The 22,832-nt window shown below is 42.6% G+C and overlaps 1 protein-coding gene across 3 annotated transcripts in view; it reads left to right on the forward strand.

Moving 5' to 3' along the window:
* The window catches only part of PRDM16 (PR/SET domain 16), a 291,780-nt gene that overhangs the window by 100,783 nt on the left and 168,165 nt on the right, over window positions 1-22,832 (forward strand). For all 3 annotated transcript variants that reach the window (XM_074558403.1, XM_074558404.1, XM_074558405.1), the window contains exon 2: window positions 7,171-7,520. In XM_074558403.1, the coding sequence (XP_074414504.1) occupies window positions 7,171-7,520 (350 nt within the window). The remainder of the gene's footprint in view (window positions 1-7,170; window positions 7,521-22,832) is intronic.

The following is a 22,832-nucleotide window of genomic DNA, read 5'->3' on the forward strand; positions in this document are numbered from 1 at the left end:
CCTTAATAAAAGAAAACACTTAATTTTTTTTTTTTGCTTAAAACCAAAGGTACTTGAAATCCTTAATACCTGTTCTATTCACAGCCAAGTTCTGCAGCAACTGCTTTTGGAATGTTTATTGAAAAATGCACCCGATTAACTCCGCTCAGTCCTCATCTGCTCTCGCTGCTCCTTTCGGATCTGCTTTCTGTTTCTTTTTAATAAAAGGACTTGAAGCTGCCTCGAGAGGTGCAGTTCCAGCTAAGACAAAGCAGGGCATAAACATGAAACTTGAAAAATGAATATACAAAGTAAGCACGAGAAAGGGGCTGCCTTTCCAAGGGTTTAATTTTTATACGAGTCCTCCTTCCTTTTCCTCGTCCTGCCTCCCCCTCCTGCCTCATCCCTCACTGTCTCTGCAGTTCTGAGTATTCTTCAGCAGAAAATTGGGTTTTTAATGTGTTCTGCAGCAGTTCTCCATCAGGGAAATTCCATGTATTTTGTCCTGAAACTCCAGCTGCAAAGATTTGGGCAGCAGAGGCAGACTCACAGTACCTGGGGCAGGTTCCTGTGCTGGGAATGCTCAGAGCTTGTTCCTGTCTGAGGTCTTACACAGGGATGTGCTGCTAAAACCTGTGGCTCCTCCAGATTTCATTTCAATAGCAGCTATAAATAAAAATTTCCACGTGTGGCTGGCAAATGGGAGTGTTTGGAGCAGCTGGGTCCCTCAGGGATGTGTTCTTGAGAATTCACCTCCATAATCCTGTTTACCCCATCCGCACCTTCCTGCTTCTTGAGCATTCCCAAAATTCTGGGCTTTGTGGTGTAGAAGACAAATAGAAATATTTCTGTTAAATGAAATAGAACTATATTAAATTTTCTATAAGTCCATTTCCCACATTAGTGTTTTAAGGGAAACAAGCTGAGAGTGGAGTTTGGGTATCTGCAGGAGCTGGGCTGGTGGGTTTGTTGTGGGATCAGCTCGGATCTGACTGAGGGCCCAACAATTTCAGGTTGGCAGGGTCTGAATTCGCCATGCACACCGATTTAGTGGAATTTAACTTGTCAGCTGGACAAAGCTGAGACCTGTGACTTGTTCTGTGCCACCATTCCAGCTTGAACAGGGAATAAGGAAGACTAGATCTCACCCACAGCTATTTTGATTGTCCCTAATTCCTTTTATTCATAGCATTTTGGGTTTTCTCAAGTGTCAGGGAACTGTGAGAAGCTCTGGATATGATAGATCTAAGAAAGAAAAAGGATTATTCCACTAACAAATAATCTGAGGTGCTTGCTGTGTCCATGTTATGTTAAAGGCCCAAGATTCAGGAGGAATGCAATGGGGTGAATATGAAAATTCCAAGCTGGGTATTTCTAGATATGCTCAGAAAAGTTGGCAAAACCACAGCAAGTTGTAGAAGAAAAATTGAGTGAAGGTTTGTGTGAGCAGCCCCATTTCTCAAAGGTAAAACAGCCCCTGTGACGTTCCCTTGGCACCCTGGCAAGGGGGCAAAACCACTTCCCACCCATGGCCACTTCCCTGCCTGGATATTTATTGCCCCAGCCTTATTTCAACTGTAAAATTGGTGAGAATGAAGGGGGGTTTTGAGTGAACAAAAGAGAAAAAAAGACATTTCCCAATTTTCATGTAAAGCAGAATTTCCTCTGGCTCTGGCAGCATTCAGAGATGATGGGAAAGCTGTCAGAGCATCCTCTGCACTCCGAGGACCTGCTCAGGGGGTTCCTCATGGCCAGGCCCTGCTTTGGGTGCTGCATGTGTTCATTTCAGATCAGCAAACATTGGAGATCCCAGTACAGCTTGGATGGAGGTGGAGGAGAAAGGTTCTTGCAATGAATGGCATGAAGAAATTGGATGGTGGGCTTGAGAATCTTAAACAACAGATTGTTTGTGGTCCTTTCCTTACAGAATTCTCATTAATGTTGTCCATGGATGAGGAAAAAGCCATTTTTTATGACCTTAAAGCATTTAATACTTCAACCCCATCCTTAATGGAAGAGGAATAATTCCTCTCATGACATTTTGTCACAAATTTGTTTATTTTCTGGTAGAAGTATTTCACACCAACTTCCAGAGAGGGTGTTGCTCAATCCAACCCACAAAGGGACATTTCTTTCATCACACAAGGCTGAGGAAAAATGTTCCTGGTGTTTGTAGCACCCAGAAGTGAGATGTCCCTGGGAATCCAGGCTTTTCCCTGGCTGCAGCTCCAGGTTTGCACCCAGCAGGGAGAAAAGGCTGGGAAGGAAGGTGTGGATCCAAGTTTAGGGAGAATTCTCATTTCTTCTCATTTCATGTGGGATTTTAGAAGACTTTTAGAGACTCCCAGTGCTCAGGAATTCCAGGGCTGGATCCAGAGCTGACTGACCCCAACAGTTGCCACCACCTTGAGGAAAATTTGGATTTTTGGGCTGGTCCTGCCAGGCAGATACAGCAGAGCAGGGCCTGGATTTGGGATTTCCTATTGTATTTCAGCTGTGGCCATCAGGTGGCAATCTGACCACTGGGATCATTCTGTGCTGGAGGCACTTTGGGGTGGGTTCTCCTTGGGCTGTCCAAGTTCCTTTGTGATTTAGGGCCGTGTTTGCCAAGCTCTGGGCTGTGCCTGCGGTCAGCTCCTGCCCTGTGCAGGGCACAGAGGGATGAGAGGATCCTCAGGGGATTAAGGCAGGATGGAGGGCAGGAATTGCTCAGAATTCACCTGAATTCAGGTGAGATGAGCAGAACAACACCCTGAGGTGATGAACCCTGGCAGCAGTAGCTAGGCACCTCATTTATGGGAATATTTCCCTCTTGGTTGAGCAGGGCTGGGTTTGGATGATCTGATCCAGCTCCTCTGGCCTACAAAGGGGTCAGAAAAATGAGTTTATTTTTGGTCTGAGTCCATAGAAATGGAGCCAGAATCCTGTCACTCCAGAGTTAGAAATGTAGGTGATTTTGTTCACTGGAGGTGTGAAATAAAGAATCATGGAATGAGGGAATTCCTTAGGTTGGAGTGACCTTAAAAATTATCCAATTCCAAATCCACTGCCGTGAGGAGCTCCCTCTTTACCAGGCTGCTCAGTGCCCTCAAAATATTGCTCAAAGTGCTCAAATTTTACCCCTTCCTCAGCAGCCATTACATCAGGAATGGTTTGGTTTGGTTTGGTTTGGTTTGGTTTGGTTTGGTTTGGTTTGGTTTGGCTGGTTTGTTTTCTTCCCTGGGGAATATTTCTAAAGGGAAATCACAGAGCAGGAAGCTTAGATCATCCAAGGACCTGGAAAGGTGGTGGTGATGTCCCTCTATGGGCTGGAAAAGATGTTTGAGGTCACCCCACTGCTCTTTCCATAGAACCAGAAAATGGAAACAAATCTCAGGGAAGTCCTGGCCTAATGAATATTTTCCTGACATTATTATTATTATTATTATTATTACCACTTAACTAGCAGTTCTAGGCAGCACTGAGGTTTTAATACTCAAATATCATTTTAAAATCAGCTAGGAATGAGCTGCAAAGTTTGGATAATGATGTAAAAACCCTTCCAACACCCAGTTAATCCCTAAGGGAAAAGCACCTGTTGGTCTTTGTGAATATTTGTGAAGTTCTGTGTGAATATTTGTATTTTCTATTCTTCTCCTTGGATATTCCCTTTGGGCCTGAGGCTCCAGGTTCTGAGCAAAGTGTGAGTTCAGAGGGTGCCTGGCATTCTCCTCCTTGATAAGAAAATAAAAATACCTGGGTCTCATACAAATGCTGAATTATCCAGGTTAGTGAAACTCAAGATTGTGCTGGTGATCAGCACTGCAATTAATTTTTGGGATGTTCTTTAAACGTTTCCAGTGAAGAAGTCAAAGAAGCTCTTTGCAATCTGTGAGTGTAAAAAACTCTCAACCATTTCAGATAATTGGGTATTTCCACAGCAGAATCAGATATCTAACAACAACAACAATAATTAAAGCAGGAATAACGACAACAATGATAATAAAAACAATAATAAACATATTAAACCCCAAACACAACAAACCCACCCCAAAACCCAGCTCATTATTTCCCCCACCACCATTTCCTTTACCATCAGCCTCGCTTTTGCTTTCATTACAGCTGCTAAATAGATTATTCATGAGCTCTCTCAGCACCACTAAACCATCCCTCTCTTTGTTGCCAGCCCCTCATTGGTGTCACACAGATTTTCAGCGTCTGCCCATATCTGATTATCTGTGGAAACAACCTTTCAATGAGCCTTTTTATCCACTCCTTTCGCCGGGGAGCTTTCAGGGACTAATTTTAGTTTCATGACAATAACAATAAGGTCAAGTTGTATTTCTGTGCTGCTTTTCACCCAGGCAGGCATTCCAGAGGGGCAGATGTGGCACAGAGTGGTTGTCACTGTTTGTCACCACGGAGCAGCCACGTCCGGCTCTCCAGGGCTGAGTTGGGATAAAGCTCAGGAGAGCTGGGGGTTGTTCCTGGAGGTGTTCTCTGCCCTTTTTTGGGGTTTTTGGGAGTTTTTTAATGTGTTTTTTTAACTTAACCAGTTGTGGAATATTTGGGGTAAAGCAGATGTGGCACAGAGTGGTTGTCACTGTTTGTCACTGCAGAGCGGCCATGTCTGGCTCTCTGGGGCTGAATTGGGATGGAGCTCAGGAGAGCTGGGGGTTGTTCCTGGAGATGATTGTCTTCTTTTTAAATTTTTTTAAAATTTTTTTAATGTGTTTTTTTAACTTAACCAATTGTGGAATATTTGGGGTAAAGATGAAAGGAGCCCTGCAGGGATGAAGGGGTTCAGTGGGGACAATCTAGAAAATTATGCAGAATAATCAAAACTGAGCCCCAGCTGTTTGTTTTCCCCCAAATCCCTGGAACAAACCTGTGGAGGAGATCAGCTCCTTCACCAACCTGGAGAAAAGGAGGCTCAGGGGGGGCCTTTTTTCTCCACAGTTCCAAGGCAGGAGGGTGCAGCCAGGTGGGGTTGGGCTCTGCTCCCAGGGAAAAGGGACAGGACGAGGGGAAATGGCCTCAGGCTGGACATCAGCAGGAATTTCCCCACGGAAAAGCTGGCCAGGCCTTGGCAGGGGCTGCCCAGGGAGGTTTGGAGTGCCCATCCCTGGAGGTGTCCAAAGAAACCCTGGATGTGGCACTCTGGGCTGGGGACAAGGCGGGAATGGGTCACAGTTTGCACTTGATGATCCTGGAGGTCTTTTCCAACCTCAGTGATTTTGGGATTCTGTGAAATCCAACTGGCAGTGCACAAAAAAAGGGCCAGGCTTGGGCACAGCACGGATTTTCCCTGGCTGTTGATCAGTGCTGGGTACAATTTGTTGAGCTCAGAGCTGAGTTGTGCTGAGGAACCCAACATTCCCACATCTGAATCCCAATCTGGGATTCAGCTCCCACAGATGCCACCTGGAACCTCTGATATCAGACCTATCATGACATGAAATTGTTGTTTCATTGTCATTCCCTGGTCATTTAACAACTGAAAAAACACACTTACCTGTCTTTTGATGATTCTTCTTGAAATATGAGGTCAGTCAAAGGAAGGATCAGCTTCACTGTTAATTAAAATTTAATCAGCACTGCCCTGCTTGTCCTATAGAATAAATCAAATTAACCATGTTCAGTAGTAAGGTATCTTTATACTTGTATCCTCTGGAAATTTTCACAGGTTGTGCTCCCATAAACCCAGTTTTGCTCTTCAACTCAGTTGGAATTCCTGTTCCTTAAGTGCAAAAGAGGCTAATCATAGAGCAGAAAATAATTTGACTTGCTAATACTGGGTGAGAAAACATTTACTGCAACCGCAAATATTTTCAGGATGATGGAGTATCTCATGTTCATGAAAGCTTGGTTCTGGTGACATGTTTGAGTAGGGAGGGCTGCACTTTCTAGCAGAGGAAACCCATGTCAGCTGCAGCAGGCAGTTCCCTCTTCTCCTCCAAAAACTGGAGCAAAAAAAAATAATGTTGGCAGAGGAATCAAAATCCTCCTCTTTAGTCGAGTCTGCCACCAGGTTTCTTAGGCATGAACTCCGGAAAATCTTTATTAGGCATAAAAAAATAAAAAAGAAATAGAGGGGGAGATGTGTCTTGCAGACAGAAGGTGCATTCTGAGGTTAGCAAAAAGATGAAATATAAATACCTCAAGTGGAGCCGTGCTTTTCCAGCTATTCTTCTGATGGTTCCTAGCTGGGAGCCAGTGAAAAATGTCATTTTGGTGGGTGACAAATGCACCCCTGGTGCCATCAGTGGCCAGGCATTGGCTGTGCCCTGTGGGAGCACCCACAAATTGGCATTTGTTGGGTTGTTGGATTGTTGGGTTGTTGGGTTTGTTATCGTGGTGGGAGCTGCTGAGCACACCCTGCTGCCTCGTGGCTGCTGGAGAGAGGGCAAACCTGCCCCCAGAATACTCCAGCTCCTTCTGTTGGGTGACAAATTGTGTTTTTTTCTTTTCCCCCCCTTTCATGTTTTGCTCCCCCACCACCGCCGTTTTTTTGATTTTTGGATGAGAAAGCCCCGTTTTCATTCTGGAGCTTTCATTTCATTACATGAATGGCCTTGCTTAGAAATTGATTCTCCTTGGAAAAATCCCCAAACTTTGCCTCCCTCTGTATATCCAGGGTTTTCATTTCAGGGCAAGAGGGAATTGGCTTTAAAGTGACAGAGAATAAGGCTGGATTAGAGATTAGCAAGGAATTCTTCTCTAGGAGGGTGGAGAAGCTCTGGCACAGGGTGCCCAGAGCAGCTGTGATCCCTGGAAGTGTCCAGGGCCTATCTTTTGATGATTTCTCTTTTAAATTTTTATACCCGTTTTACAAAATACACTGAGCCAGTTAAAGTTAAAGCCTAAAGAGAACCTCAACCACCTCTTCTGTATTTTTTCCCCTTCTTTCCAAAACTGAGGTTTTGGGATCTATGGGATCAGGGGTCCTCTGCTGCTTGCAGAGATTTTTTTTCCCAAAACTGAGGTTTTGGAAAGAAGGGGAAAAACCCTCTGCAAACAGCAGAGGACCCCTGATGCCATAGAACCCAGCAGGCTGCAATGAGCCTCACCCCATGGTGATCAATCAATCCCTGAGCTCCTCAAGGGAGGTTTTTGTCCTTTAGCAGAATTTGAGCTCGGCTTAGCCAAGCTTTGAACCGATGTTCACGTGAGTATCTCAGTGTGTTTTGTTCTGCTGTTTCCCCCTTTTAGGTGACAGCGAGATTGTAAATAATATGTACGAGACCGACCCCGATCTCCTTGCTGGAGAAAGCGCAGAGGAGGAAACTGAGGACAGTATAATGTCCCCCATCCCTGTGGGACCTCCGTCACCCTTCCCCACCAGTGAGGACTTCACTCCCAAGGAGGGCTCACCCTATGAAGCTCCCGTCTACATTCCTGATGACATTCCAATCCCACCAGATTTTGAACTCAGAGAATCTTCGATCCCAGGGGCAGGGCTAGGGATTTGGGCCAAAAAGAAGATTGAAGTTGGGGAAAGATTTGGACCCTATGTGGCAGTGCAGAGGAGCACATTAAAGGAAACAAACTTTGGATGGGAGGTAAGCGTGTGGAACGTGGGCACCGCGTTCCTTTGTCTTCTCTGCCAAGTGTTCCTGGAGCTGGCCTGGGGACAGAGGTGGTGACTTTGCTGATCCTGCATTTCCCTGAGTAACTCCCCACCCCCATTACCTGAAGGATTTAAAAATCAGCAGAAATCCCTTTTAAAGTTCACTTCTTGGGCCACAAGAACTGCTCGAGCACTGTTTTGGAAGTCTGGTTTTTGAATGGTGTCGGGTCACTTCATCAAGCGCTTGTCATTTCCAAATTGTGTTTGGGAGTTGTCGCGTGGAGGGAATGGGATTAATCCCATGTTTGGTGGTTGGGGGTGTTACCTTTGACTCCCAGCCCGTGTCAGCAATGCAGGCATTATTAACTGGGCAGGGAAAAATAGCATGTAGCCATTAACAGCCCCCATGTTCTCGAGTTCTCGTGCTGCAGCAAAGATGGAGAAATGTGAAAGTCATTTTTTCCCCAAGAGCTGAACAAAACCCAGCCTTCAGCAGGAAAAAAATGCTCTGTCCCACAGCTTCCATCTTCCCTTTCTCCCAGCTTTTCTGGGCTTGTCCCAGAAATCATCTTAGCTCTTATATTCTTGATTAGAGAATATCTAGATCCATAATTATCCTGGAATATTCATTAACAGCGAAGTGAATCCTGGGATTTCTGCTCTGGAATCACAGTCCTATCCCAATATATATAATTCCTTCTCTCTCCTCCATCCTAACATTCCATCCCCTGCTGCCATGTCCTGGGGCTGTGTCTGGGGCAGTGGGGGCAGAGAGGTTTCCTGGCAGGATTTTGTTATGGGATGGGTGAAGTTTATCCCAAAAAGTGGGAGCTGAATTTTCCCTCATTTTTCCCTGGGTGAAGCAGTCCCTTGCCCCGTTTTCTCCATCAGCCACTACTGGGGTGAACTGGTTCCCAAAATCCTGGAGGATTCACAGGGTGGAAGCAGGGACTGTAAGGTTTTCCCAGAAGAAGGCACCAGTGCAGTGACAGAACCCTTTTTTCTCAGAAAAATAGGTCAGAAAGGGAAGTCTGAAGCAGTTTTAAATTTCTCTGATTATATTTGCACTCTTGATTGTGAAGTCAAAAATCAGTGAAGCCCAGAGAAGCAGGTCCAAATGTTTTTGTTTTGTTTACTTTTTCAATGTGTCTGAAGTGCAGGAAACAGCAAAAAACCTCCTGTTTTAACAACAAAACTCGATTGTGTTTTGTTGCTGTGCATAGGAAGTGTCTGAAGAGCTGAAATCAGAGTTTGGTTGAATGACTGAGTGGAGAATTTCCTCTTCCTTCTATCCTAGTGCAGGAAAAGGAAGGTAATTCAGCTGAGTTTTGATCCTCTCTCCCCTCAGTGACATTCCTCAGAAATTCCTCATGGTGTTGGTTTTTATTGTGAATATCATGGCAGAATATTTGATTGGTAATACTGTATGGGCATCAAAAAGTGAGGGTTTGGGGGGAAAATCCCTTTTATTTCACTGGCAAAAATGAGGGTTTTGGGGGGAAAAATTCCTTTTATTTTACTGACAATACATGACCTGCTTCAGGGGAGCTGTGGTTGTGAGGAGCTCGAGATTCCTGAGGAAGGTATTGATTGTCTCTGAAAATAAGGATAATTTCCCTCTAGGAATATGCCATATTAATTATTTGTAGGCTGCAATGCGAAAGATGAATCCTCTTTTTTTGGACCCAATAATAGATAGGTGGCATTTGTTGTTTCAATGCATATTTTTGTTTGCTATTTTGTTTAAAGGCTGATTCTTAGGAGCAAACTGCAATCCTCATTGGCTGGCAGGAGTTGAACAATACAAACCTTTTTTCTCTGACCTTGGCAAAACATTGTCCTTGCGTTCATAATTCTGATAAAAGTTGCTATTTGCACTCATGATTTTCAGAAAGGTTCCTCACATCCCCACAGCTCTGGCTGCTCTGATAGGAGCTCCATTTATCAATTCCCATTGACTTTGTGATATTGTTTGTTTTTGTAGTGTAATTGAGCAAACTTTCCCTCTCTGGGCACTTCTCCTGTTCCAGCAGAGTTCCTTTGTCCCCAGCTGTGGCAGGGACATTTCACACCTCAAAGGAAGGGCTTTGTCCCCCCTCAGGTGTCCCCAAACCCACCTCTTGAATTTTCCCATTCCCCAGAGTGTTTGAGGACATTTCAGGCCTCTGTTTCCAGAAATTAATTCAGAATTTAATCTGGGAGCAGCATCCACAAATCCCTGCATGTGCTGGACAGGAATTCATGGAGCAAGCTCTGTCTGCTCAGCTCTGCCTGATGGCAGGTTGGGGATTGGGAATTTGGGATGTTCTAGGCAGCTCTACCTGATGGCAAATTTAGAAAAGCCCTGAGATGTTCTAAGCAGCTCTGCTGATGGCAAATTGGGAATTGGGAATTGTGAATTTGGGATGTTCTAGGCAGCTCTACCTGATGGCAAATTGGGAATTGGCAATTGTGAATTTGGGATGTTCTAGGCAGCTCTACCTGATGGCAAATTGGGAACTTGGAATGTTCTAGGCAGACCTAACTGATGGCAAATTGGGAAATGGGAACTTGGGATGTTCTAGGCAGCTCTACCTGATGGCAAATTGGGAATTGGGAATTTGGGATGTTCTAGGCAGCTCTACCTGATGGCAAATTGGGAAAAGCCCTGAGATGTTCTAAGCAGCTCTGCTGATGGCAAATTGGGAATTGGGAGTTTGGGATGTTTTAGACAGCTCTATCTGATGGCAAATTGGAAATTGGGAATTGTGAATTTGGGATGTTCTAGGCAGACCTAACTGATGGCAAATTGGGAACTTGGAATGTTCTAGGCAGACCTAACTGATGGCAAATTGGGAAATGGGAATTTGGGATATGTTTGTATCCTCTGCTCCTAAAACTGAGCAGGCAGGAAATGAGCAATGACTGGAAAAAAAGGGAAAGGGGAGGAGATTTTTGTCACCCAGGAACTTGTTGGCTTTTGCTCCCATGCGCTGTTTCTTTCAGTGGTGATAAACTCAACAAATCTGGGATTTGTAGGATCACAAGGAATGTTCCTTCTGCAGTTTAACATTGGGGGTTTTGGTCAGTATTTCTCTGGAATTTGTAGTTATGCCATGCAGTGACTTGTGGGTTGAATACTGGTGTAAGATTTCCACACAATTCCTTGTTATGGCAAATTAGAATATATTCCATTTGAATTGCTTCTCATATTAGGAATTTATTTCAGGAATGATACCTGTTCTTCACTCCCAACCTCTTCTCTATTCATATTTCCCAATTCATTTCTTGTAATTGACAATCTTGATAATCCCATTTTTGTGCACACCTCACTCCCCAAACTCTGAAAACTTGGTCTTTGTATTTATTTGTTTGTTTTTAGGAGTCTTCAGCTCCTTAATTTGAGCAGTGCTTCTGCCTTTGGCACAAGAAGGCCTTGCCCATCATCACAGGAAATTTAGTGTCAGGCTTTGACTAAACTGGGAGTTCACTGGAAGTGGAATTGGCTATAAACTGGTCATTCCTCTGCACCATCTCAGTTTTGCTAGAAAAAGCTGATTTTGTTGTCATACAGGATGTGCTTCATAATTAATGTCTGTTCCTTCTGATTTCTGCATTAAAAAAGAAAAATCAAATGGCATTTTGAGGGTTGGAAATTGTGTTATTTAGAGCTTTGATGTGAGAGTGGATCTTTCTCTTCTGCCCAAGGATTACCCTTGCAGAAAGAGCTTTCTCTTTTCAAACACCAGTGAGGAAAGATTTGTGAAAATGAAAATGAAAAAGGGCGGTGAATTGTACCTCAAAGTCCTCAGGAAATTCAGTTTGTGTTTGTTTCCATCTGAACTCCTCGCAGGTGTAACTTGGTGTTACTTGCTGAAATTTCCAGTTTCACTCATAAATAGCCCAAAACATCCATGGCAATGCAGAATGCTGTGGTTTATCTGCCATACCTTAAAAAAACCTCATAATTATCTTTATTATTGGTGTTTTTCCTCTCAGGCAGAGAGGAGGGCTGGGTGCTGATGGTTTGAACACGTGTCCTGCCTTATCTGCAGCACAGCCTCATATCTGCTTTGCTTTGTGGGATATGTTTAAAAAAAATATTCTTCGAATTAAACCACACCTATCATTCAAGGGCTTTTTTGGACACGGGATGGCAGCGAGTGATTCACTCCCATCTCGTAAAAATAAATAAGATGTGTCAACCCTGGCCCCCAGCCCCTCCCTGGGATGATTCAGTGCAGGACCTGTTGGGTGCTTTCCCTCATTCCCTGACACTGCTGATGGTGTCATTTCACCTTTTTTTCTTTTTTTTTTTTGTGTGTGTGGCTTAAAAGACAGCACCTAAAAGCCCTGTGATTATTGAGTGTGACCTGATTGCATTTTTCCAGCTCCCATTGCCCTCCTGCCCGCTGACACCGAGCACAGCACTGCCAGCACCCTGAATAAATCAGGGCATTTTTGTGCTTTATGGCCTCTGGGAGCTGAGGAAAAATGAAAATAAAATAATTACATAACGATTTCCATCGCTTTGGGTAAATAATGGTATTTATCATGGCGCTGTTAATTTTCCTAATTGAGAGGAGAATGGGGATCTCATCCTTGGGGGGGAGATTTAGCACCTGGATTGTTGCAGTCATGATTTTAGCTCAGTTTGCTTCACACTGATAAATGCAGTTTGTTTTAAAATATATTTAAATGCAGTTTGTTTGAATTTATATTTTAATTTATATTTTGTGAGAGGTTATTTGCTGGAGCACGAAGGCTTCTCTCAGCTGAAGTGGCAGAGCCAGGCTGCTCCTTTACATGGAAAAATTAAATGTTTTCATTTTCAACTTCAGGGAGGGAATTTTTCCCCAATTATTTGTCTTCCATTTGTCCCATGGAAGACAAATAACTGGGGAAAAAATAGGAGTCAGCAGCTGAGCATGCAGCAGAGTTCTGGTTCCACATCTGGGCCAGGGAAAACTGGTTTTGAACACAATTTTAAGTGTCACTAATTCACAGCAGCTCAGTCTCCCAATTCCTGCAAAATTTAAAATTTTAGCAGGGTTTTTTTTTATTTTCTCTGCTTTTTAGAAATATTCCCAAGTGCCAAGGGAAATTTACTTTACTGGTCTTAAATGCTGGGAGGAAAATTATACTGCATTTCCTTGAATGCAATAAATATTAAAAAAATATTTAAGTATTTAAAATAGATTCAAAAATAAAATATATTTTAAAATTAGTTTTTAAATATTAAAAATAAGCCTTTAAGCACTGCATGAACAGTGATGGTTTTGTCATATTTCCCAGCCCAGATCACCCAGGGATTCCTTAATTTCCCTTTAAAAGCTGATCCAGCTGAAGCACTGAGTTCTTGTCCATCCTGCCCGAGCCAGAGAGGCTGAAAGGAGAGCGAGTCCTTAAAATGAGCAAAAATAATCCCCAAAGCTCCTCGTGTCTCCTGGGCTCTCACCTGGGAGGATGTGATGACATTTCCTCCTCCTTTTCCTGCCCTGATTCATTCATTTTCCCCTCCTCTGCCTTTCCTTGGCCTGGGGGATGATGTTATTGCAGCAGCTTCTCTGCCCTGGGGAAAAGGAGTTCCTGGATTGCTCTTTTCCAACCCTCATCCTGCTCTGGCAGGGAAATTGCTGAGGAATTCTGTGCAATTCAACATCTCCCATGAAATCTTGATGCTCTCCCAGAGCTGCTCCTTAGGAAGGGGATGGAACTGAGCAAACAAAGCTGAGAAACCTCCTTAGTCCAAAAATCTCATAGAAAAATTTAAATATTTAAAATAATTAAAATCACTTACAATCTTTACAATATTTAGCGGTCAGGGATTTATTTTTCTTTCTTGAGACTATTTTTTTTTTCACTTAAGCTCTGAGTTTTGGTCCAAAGCAAAAGTTTCTCCACAGTTTTATATTTACATGTATAAAAATTCCAACTGGGATGCTCTCAGCAAGGCAGTCCCAGGGTGTTCTGTCATTCTGTTCTCTTCATGAAGCCAGAGATTCTTTCATTTTCAGAGTGATTCCAATTTCCCAGATCTGCCAGGCTGGAATCAGCCTGAAAATGAAAGAATCTCTGGGTTCATGCAGAGAACAGAGTGACACAGCACCCTGAGACTGCCCTCAATGGCTGCTAAGAGTTAGAATGTTTATACACTGCAAAGAAACTTCTGCTTTGGACCAAAACTCAGAGCTGAAGTGAAAAGGAATTAATCTAAAGGAAGAAAAATAAATGCTTGACCTCTAAAGATTTTAAAGATTTAATTTTTATTCTAGTAGTTTTAATTATTTTAAATATTTAAATTTTTAAATTATATTTTTGGGCTAGAGGAGGTTGCTCAGTTTTATACTAGCTCAGATCCATCCCTTTCCTAAGGAGCAGCTCTGGGAGAGCATCAATATTTTTATTTTCCCTGCAGGATCTTATATTCTTATATTCTTATTTTCCCTGCTTTGTTCTGGTGTCAGGGGACACCATGAGGAAGGGGAAGGGTCAGATCCAGGTGCTGGCAATTGTTGGGCTGTTTCCTATGATTGGAATTAAAACCATGCCAGGAGGAGCAAGGGCTGGCTTGGGATGGAGAGGAAGAAACTGATGGAATCACAGGACAAACCCCATTTTCTACAGCTCCACCTTTTGGATAATACAATTTCTGGAATATGATATATATATTGGATATATATGTTGGATATACATATTGGATATATATATTGGAGATATATACATATATATATATATAATAATTTTGGATGGAAGTGAAGAATGCACCTCATGGCATCCCAGTGAAACAACTGAAATTTGTCCCATTTTTTGACATTTCCCCAAATGCTTCAGTGCCAGTGTTAAGAGAAATGCTCCAATTCTTTTTTAGGCCCAAGAATGCCAAGATAAGTTGCTCTATCTTAGGCATTGGCTAAAACATGGGTATATAAGGAATTAAGGGAAAGAAAGAAGAGACAGGGGAAGGGAATGACTAAGAATACCTCCTGATATTTCTCCTTTATTTCCATAAGGGGTAATAACTCATGAGCAATCCGGCAGAGGGCACTTTCTTTAAATAGAACATTCTGATTCACAAGCAGAAAAAGGAAATAAATATTTTCCTTTCGTCTTTGAGAGCCATCCCTGAATACCAGCTCCTGGAGCAATATTTTATCAGCCACACGTTCAAAAAGGAGAAAGAAAAAGAAAAATCCCATGAACGGCTCAGTGGTGACCACAGTGGTTTGAAAAATTGCTTTTTTCACATTGTCAAAGCCCTGCAGAAGTCAGGGCACTGGAATTTTAACCTGCAGAGAAACCCAACCTGGGTTTTGTCCTCTCCTGGCTGCTGGAGCCTGGAACACAGTGGGGTTTTGTAAAGGAGATGATCAATAAGGGAAATCATAAATATACATGGGTTCTGAAAGAGGCAGCACCCTGGGGACTCTCTCAGAGCAGTTTGGGAAGGTGGGAGCGATGTTAAATAACTCATTTTGGGGTTTGCAGGCTGCTGGTACCAGGAGCTCAGGAGGTTTTTTGGGAATCGGCCTCATGCTCCTCATTGCTCAGAGATGCTCATGTGGGACTGGGGCACTGAGGGCCCACACAGGCTCATCAAACCCTTCAGTAAACCCCATCTGAGCTCCTGGTCAATCCTAAAGTCCTAAAGTTCTAAATTCTATCTCTCTACCTCAATCTGTGCAATGCAAGAAGCACCAACAGCAAATTTTCCCAAGTAAAACGTTGTGTTAATTATTTTGCCCAGCACAAAAAGTTATTAAAGAAAACACAGTGTTCCATTGAGGAGTGTTCTCACCCAGTGTCCTGCTCCTGCTTTCTCCTTGCTGGGGTTCATTTTGGCTGCTCTTGGCCTTGTGGAGCTGGGGAAATGAATCCCTGCATGTCCTGGAAGCAATGCCCAGACCCTAAAGGGTTCAGCCCTGACCTTCCAGAGCCACTTTTTTGTATGATATGTGTGGGCGTCCCAGCTGTGGGTTTCTCTGGGTCTGGATTAAAGGCACTGAGACAGTAGTTCATGTTCACACAGGTGATTTATTATTTTTTATCAGTAAAACAATCTCACTACTGTGAATTCCGCAGCTTTTCATTACAAGGCACAAAATGGCCAACAATCTCTTGGTACAAGGTCTTTTAAGACTAAAATATCCAATTAAGAGCTGACACCTGGATTATTTTCCATTTTAACCCAATAACTGATCCCAATGGGGACATTTCTGCCCAATTACAAAATGCCACCCAAACCCATGGAGAAGAAGGAAGAAGAAACCCAGGAGAACACCCTGTGCCCTCCATCTTGCTGCCATCCTCAACATACTCAAAATCCCAAAACCTCAATTTCTCACCCAGTGATACACCTACACGACTCTCTATAATCTCTTTCACACTTTTGTGGATTGTAGTCTATTCTGGAGTTCAGGAAACTTTCTCCATGAATGAAGGTGAAAGTCAGGGCACCCCTGGTGACCAGGGCACCCCAGAGCAGACAGAGAAATATTCCCAATGCTCTGGGCTTCCACAGGTGTGTTTTATAACCTGTCTGCTCCAGGTTCAGCCCCTCCATGGCAGGATAGCACTGAAACCTTTCCCTCAGCAGACCAAGGAGCTTTTTCCCCTCTCTGGCTCTTCTCCTTCCCTTCGGGACAGCGCCCTGCTTTAACCGCACATCTCATTGTGCCATCCCTGCTCCGTCCTGCTCAAAAATACCTCCAGCTCACCCTTGTCCCCCACCTCCCTTTTCCCATTTAGATCTCCCTGAAGCCCATTCTCCCTTATCAGCACAGTAATTTCGTGAGCAGAGCTTGGATTTCTGCCGTTTAGGCCCCGGCCATTGTCTGTCGCAGCTGCAGTCAAGATAAACCCTCACCCAGAACAAAGTTGGAATGACCTTTTACAAGCAGAATCTGCCTTGTTTCCCTCCAGACTAATTTATCAGCCTTCATTTCAGCCCAGTCTCTCTCAGCAGAGGCCTGAAAGAACATTACAGAGAGCATGAATGAACAGGGGGATTAAGATGCTTGGCTAGTCCCTCTTTTTCATCAGACACCTTCTGGATTTGCTGGGATGTAAGCTGTAAATGACCGTAAGTGCTGAACTGCCTTCAACTTGGAGCAAGGGGAAGGGAAAAGGAGGAGGGGGGAGCCACCACAGCCCAAATGTTTGGAAAAGAAGAGTGATGTGAGGAGCTGGATAAACCTCCTGTCTCAAGGCAGAGGGCAGCAGGACTGAGCAGTGTCCCCAGTCCTTTCCCAGGGCTCTGTCTGTCCTCAGATAAGCTCAGCTCCTTCAGAACCAGCAAATTTAAGTCCAATTTATTGATCCAAAGCAAATTTTAAAAACTGGGCTACATTTTGGTGCAGCAGAGGAGCAAAACTTTTATTTTGAATGTGATTTTAACAGCAGCAAAACTTTTATTTTGAGTGTGATTTTAACGCCGCAAGAGGGGAAATGTTTTGAGCTGAACTTGACAAATGTCAAAGATCCCAACAGCAAAACCATGATTCTCCTGTAGCTGACAACAGCCAAACTTTCATGGAGAAAGTTTTCCAGACTTCAAGATAGACTGGAATCCACAAAAGTGTGAAATAGATTATAGAGAGTAGTCTGAAGGAATTGCTGTGAGGAGGGGAGTAAATATTTGTCTTTTGAAGGAAGGGAGAGTTGACAGCTGTAGTTGGGGTGAATTTCCTGGCAGCTTTAGTGGGATTGGATAATTCCACCCCTAAACACCATAAAACATCAAATTCTGCTTTCCTGCTTACACCTTTCAGCTTCCTTCATCTTTTATGTGATGAAGGAAAAGGTTCTTTAACAACTTGGAAACTTTACTGTTAAATCACAGCCTGCTCAGCTGAGTGGGGGAAATCATTCTCCATCAAACTCAGATCATGGTGTTTCATTCCTTGGAGTAAATAAAAAGTTTTTGCAGGGGGGGGGGAATTTGGTGCAAACCCGGGGATTTTGGTTGTTGTTGGGGCTGTGGTGGTGTTTTGTGTCCTGGTGGAACTGCAGGGCCCAGCCACAGAGCAGAAACATCCCCATTTAAAATGAGCAGAGCTTGCACCTCCAGCATTTTATTTGGATTTTTTGGTGTATCAGAACATTTTGGAATATTTCCAAATATTCCAAATATTTCCAAACTTTTCCTGGAAAGCAAGGAAGGTGCTGCAGGTGGGGGTATGGCAGCAGTAAGTGCAAATGTGCAGTGGGACAGCTTGAGAAATAGGTATTGCACTCTCAGGTGATGCTGAACATCATCCACAAGGTGTTTAAAAATTGATGGAGATAAAAGATCAAAATTTTTGAATGATTTTAAAATTTTAATGTATTTTAAGGAGTTATAACTGTATAGTATAAAATTGTGTACCTATATATTAAAATAGTATATCTAATTTTTAGGTATTTTAAGGAGTTCACTGGACTGAAAATTATTATTTTCCTTATAATAGTATTTATTATTTTCCAATAATTGGTATTTTCCTTTCTACGCAATAACCCGCCCCCCCCCGCCCCAGTTCAGTGCCCCAGATTTCTCTAAACCTTTGCAAGACTTGTGATTTAATTTAGGTATTTGGGTGAAAGATTTTTTTTCTGTCCTGTGTCTTACCCCCAATTTGGTGCCTTTGCAGCCTTTAGCCAGTAAGATGGAAACTGAAGGATTTTCATATATATTCATCTATTGATTCCAGCAGGGATGTTCTGATGGCTCTTACCTGATGGCTCTGGGTCAGGCTCTCCCAGCCTCCCCAAATCCCATCTCCAGCTTTTATTGTCACTGATGTTGTCCTAAAGTCAAGCAACGACCAACCTGAAAAACATCCTATGGGACAGAAGGGGCATTGGAGGCAAAAACCCCCTGAGCAGGAAGAAATTAAATGTTGCTGGGTGATAAGAAAACGCTCCAAGGGAGGAGCTGTGGGGTCAGGGGGATAAACCAGGGAATTCCTGGAGCATTTCCCTTGGTCAGGGGGGATACCAACCCTATGAGGCTCCCAGTGCATCCCCACCCCTGCACTGATGTCATTGAAAATCCCATTTTCAACCCTTCAATATTTTTATGGATTTTAGGTCCAGGCCAATGTTCTCAGTGTAAATTCTCATCTTGCCTGTGGCTTGTTACAAGGGTTTGTTGATGCTGCTGGAAATTTCAGATTTAGGAATTTGAGCCAAAGTGACTCCTTTCCCTGTCTTTTCCTGTTTTCCAAAGTCACCTCATTTTGCAAAGGGGGTGTGTTGTGTGTGAAATAAATCAGAGTAAATTTACTGCTCACTATAAATTGTAATTGGCAAGAGTTGGGATATAGCAAATCCAGAATGGGAATGATAAAATACTGATACTGTATCCTTTAATTTATTACCTGTATTATCCACACTCTGTGTTTTCCACTTGGTTCTCTCTCCTTCACCAGTTGTGTTTTCACTAGACTGGCATTTTCCTCCTCTGATGAATTAACTGTCAATTGAAGTTAGTGAGATAAATCAAAACAAATGGACACACTGCTCCATATTGACTTTCTCACTGCCTGATTCCCAGCCCCACTTTCTGAGCACGGGGCTGTCGTTATGCTCACTTGCTCCTAAGCAAATGTACAAGAAAAGGAGGAATTGGAGGAGTTTTGTGTTTAATAGCCAGTAATTATGTTTTCCCCTGTTTTTGTTTTATTTGGGATCTTGGCAATGATGAGATCCAGGCCATTTACCAAGGAGGAAGGCACTTGGCATGGTGGGAAAGAGGGAAATGTTAAATGGAGTTCAGGAAACAATCATGGAAGTTCAGGTCTTCTAAAATGTGCTCTTAATCTACATAAGGAAGGGGTTTTTGGGATAACCATAAGGATTCTGGTGAAGAGGGGGACACTTTTTATCATCAGGAGTGATGTGCAGGCCTTCAGTGTTAGAGAGACAAGGCTCCAGCCTGAATCCAGATTTATTAACCTTTGTTGTGGGAAATCCAGGTGTAAAATGTTGTTGGGTAGGGGACTCCAAGGTATTGAAGCCTTGGCTTTTATCAACAAATGGCAGAACTATTCCTGGCTGGTTTGTTCTGTTGGTGCAAATCTGGTCAGGCACCCAAAAGATTGGGCTCATCTCTGCTCCTGATCAGACATAACTAAAAAATATAAATATATAAATATACATTTATAGATGAGGTAATCAGTGAAATAGATCTGCAATGTGGATCAAGGCTGAGTTTTAGCCAAAATCCCAAAATGGCAGAACAATTTCTGGCTGGTTTGTTCTATTGGTGCAAATGTGATCAGGCACCCAAATGACTGAGCTCATCTCTGCTCCTGATCAGACAAAACTAAAAAATAAAAATATATACAAATATATATAAATATATAAAAAATTATAAGGTAATCAGTGAAATAGGTGTGTAATGCAGATCAAGGTTTCTCTCTTGCCCACAGAGTGAGGCCCAGAGGCCCACAGGCCCAGAGGCCTTCCCTCTGCTGCCACCAAAATTAGAACTCTGAGATAAAATATTCGATTAATTATTCTTAAAGAAGGAGAACACAAATGCATGCCTGTGTCTCCAGCAGTGCCATCTGTGTGTGGATCAAACCCCAGGCACACCTCTGGCTGAGCTGGCTCCTCTGCCAGGGTTCAGCGCTCAGAACAAGCACACGCCTGTCACAGAGCAAATTCTTTTGTTATTTGTTTACTTCTACCTTTAACATCTGTTCCTTAACACTCAGCTTTGAAAAGAGCTGGAGATCAAGCAGGGTTTTCTTTCAGGACTCTCGCCCCCCATCCTGGGTCGTGTCTTCCTGAGTAACCTTCAGCAAATAAAATTTAACACCTTCTCACCTGGAAGGGATCTCCTGCACTTTAATTCAAGAAATAAAAGGTTAAAAAGAAAAAAAAATAGTGTGTGCAGAGGAATGGATGGTGGAAAGGGGTAAAGCCTCTCAGCAGTAGGTTAATTGGAGAGTGGAATACCAGTGTAGATGGGAGCACATAGTTTCCTTGGACAATGTGCTAAAGAACTGGGAGCTGGGAAGGACCAGCTGGGATTGTTAGTGAATTAGCTGAAGTCAGAAACTGCTGAATGGAGCAAAGAAGTAAAGGGGAAATGAAGGTTAGGGTATAATTCAGTCTAAATTAGGTGGGCCATTCACAATGCATAAAAGGGCTCTGAGCTTCCTTTCTTGGGGAAAATGGGGAGGAAAGCTCACTTTTATTTGGATGCGTGTTGAGTGGTTGATTTTAAGAATGTGCATACCTAGAGCCTACTTTTTGGGGAGTGCATTATCCCACATGAGTTTGGAGGAAGCATTGAAAATGCCATGAGCCTGAAAGACAACAGATTTAGCAAGAAAGCCTCGGGACCCTTGTGCTGCAGGAGAATTTCATTTAATCCCTGATGGGCTGAAACAAATCCTCTTCAATGCTTCTACCTCTGCTTGTTACTCACAGTGAGCACTGTACCTGATCAGCTCCCAGGTGCATGGAATCCACCCTGCCCCTGGCCCTCCTCTCTGTGAAATTTGTGATTTTTTCACAAATCCTGTGCTTTTAATTGTGGCTGAGTTTTGTTTCCAAGTGGTTCTCCCATGGGAAGGGACATGGCAGGCAGCACATGGTCTTGGAGACTGAGTTTGTTCTATATAAATCTGGGGAAAAAGAGGGAATTGCATGAATTTAATACACAAATAGTTTAATTGAAATGCCTCCGTGGAGCAGAAGGCCTTGAGCCTTCCAGTGGTGTCTGGGCTGCGTTGAGTTCTAATTTTGAAGAGTTTTCCTGCTTTCCTTTGGGTGTTGTCTCTGTAGACATTCAAATCCATTTGCCTCAAATTTGCTTAGCATCCCTCAGAGGTGCATCATCCATCTGATGACAAAAAAATCACAATTTTTCAATTTTTTAGGTATTTCAGAGCTTACAGACTTTGGTCTGGGGGTTGTCTGTGACTGCAAAGAGATTTTAACATGGACTTAAGTGATGTGGTTGTGGCTGAGCAGAGCCTGCCAGAGGTCTGGGCCCTTCTCCACTGAGAGAAAATCCAAATTTTCTGGTTTAGAACCCTGGGAGGTGCTCTGTGTTTTCTGAATGAGCTTTCAGAGCTGTTGTGATAACAACAAGATAAGAAGAATAGGAGAAATAAAAACTATAAATATATGATATTTATATATAGAATTATAAGAATTAAAGAAATATATAATATATAACATATAACATATAACATATAACATATAACATATAACATATAATATATAATATATAATATATAATATATATGTAATATATAATATATGTAATATATTATATATAAGATATTATATATTGTATATTGTATATTGTATAATTATAATAATTATAGATATACAATATTTACATGTCTTATATAAATTATAAGAAATAAGATAAAGTCCATCAGACACTGGTTTTCTCAGACATAAAATACTTAATAAGGAATAGAAAGTCCTGATTTTATCAGGGTATAATTCCAGAAGTGCTGGGGCTGGAGGTGGAACTTCTCCCCCTTGCAGAGCCCGGACTCACTCCTGTGTTCACTCCGAAGGCTTATGTCAAGCCCAGTCAATTTAAATGAGATTCAGAACTGGAGCAGCAATAAGTGTTCAATCAAAGTATTTGATAAATCACTTAAACAATCTCGCAGATTGCAAATTCTGTAAATGCAAGTTCTGCACTTATTCAAAACTAGTGAATGTGACAGGGCTAAGAGACAGCAAAGTCAAAACAGCAGGAAGAAAAACTCAGATTCTTTGATGAGATTAAAATACCAGCAATTGCAGTGGCAGGCAGGTAGGGCTGTGCTGCTCATGGAGCCCCTGCTCCAGCTTTTCCAAGGAGAATATACAGATGGGATAAAGAAGAGAAGGCTGATTTGATGATTGCAGCATAATTTTACCTTTACTTCAGGCTATGTGTGTTTTCCTTAACGTCTTGAATGGCCTAATTTAGCTGGTCAGGAAAGTTTTCTCTCTTATTAAACAGAATGACAAGTGACTGTAAAAGTAGGAGGAGGGAAATCTCAACAAAGCCCAGATTGCTTTGAATGCTTCAACAATTTTTCTCCAGTTATTCAGACAGGGGCATGAGCTTCCTCAGGTGGAATTTATTCTGGTGAGTGTCTCCATAGAAAAGCTGAAAACAAAGTGTTGAAACAAGCTCTTGGAGTTGGCTTGTCACCCACTGCAGGATAAAATACCAAACAGGTATTTAATGATTATTTTTATGCTATGATTTTTATTGTGCTGAAGAAAGATGGACGAAATTAAAGATTTTCGTTTCTTCTGAGTAGCTTCCACAATAAAACATTGTGTTTTTTCTATTGAACTTCTTCCTGGTTTTTAATGC

The sequence above is a fragment of the Zonotrichia albicollis genome, chromosome 25 (assembly GCF_047830755.1).
Source record: "Zonotrichia albicollis isolate bZonAlb1 chromosome 25, bZonAlb1.hap1, whole genome shotgun sequence".
NCBI classification, from domain to species: domain Eukaryota; kingdom Metazoa; phylum Chordata; class Aves; order Passeriformes; family Passerellidae; genus Zonotrichia; species Zonotrichia albicollis.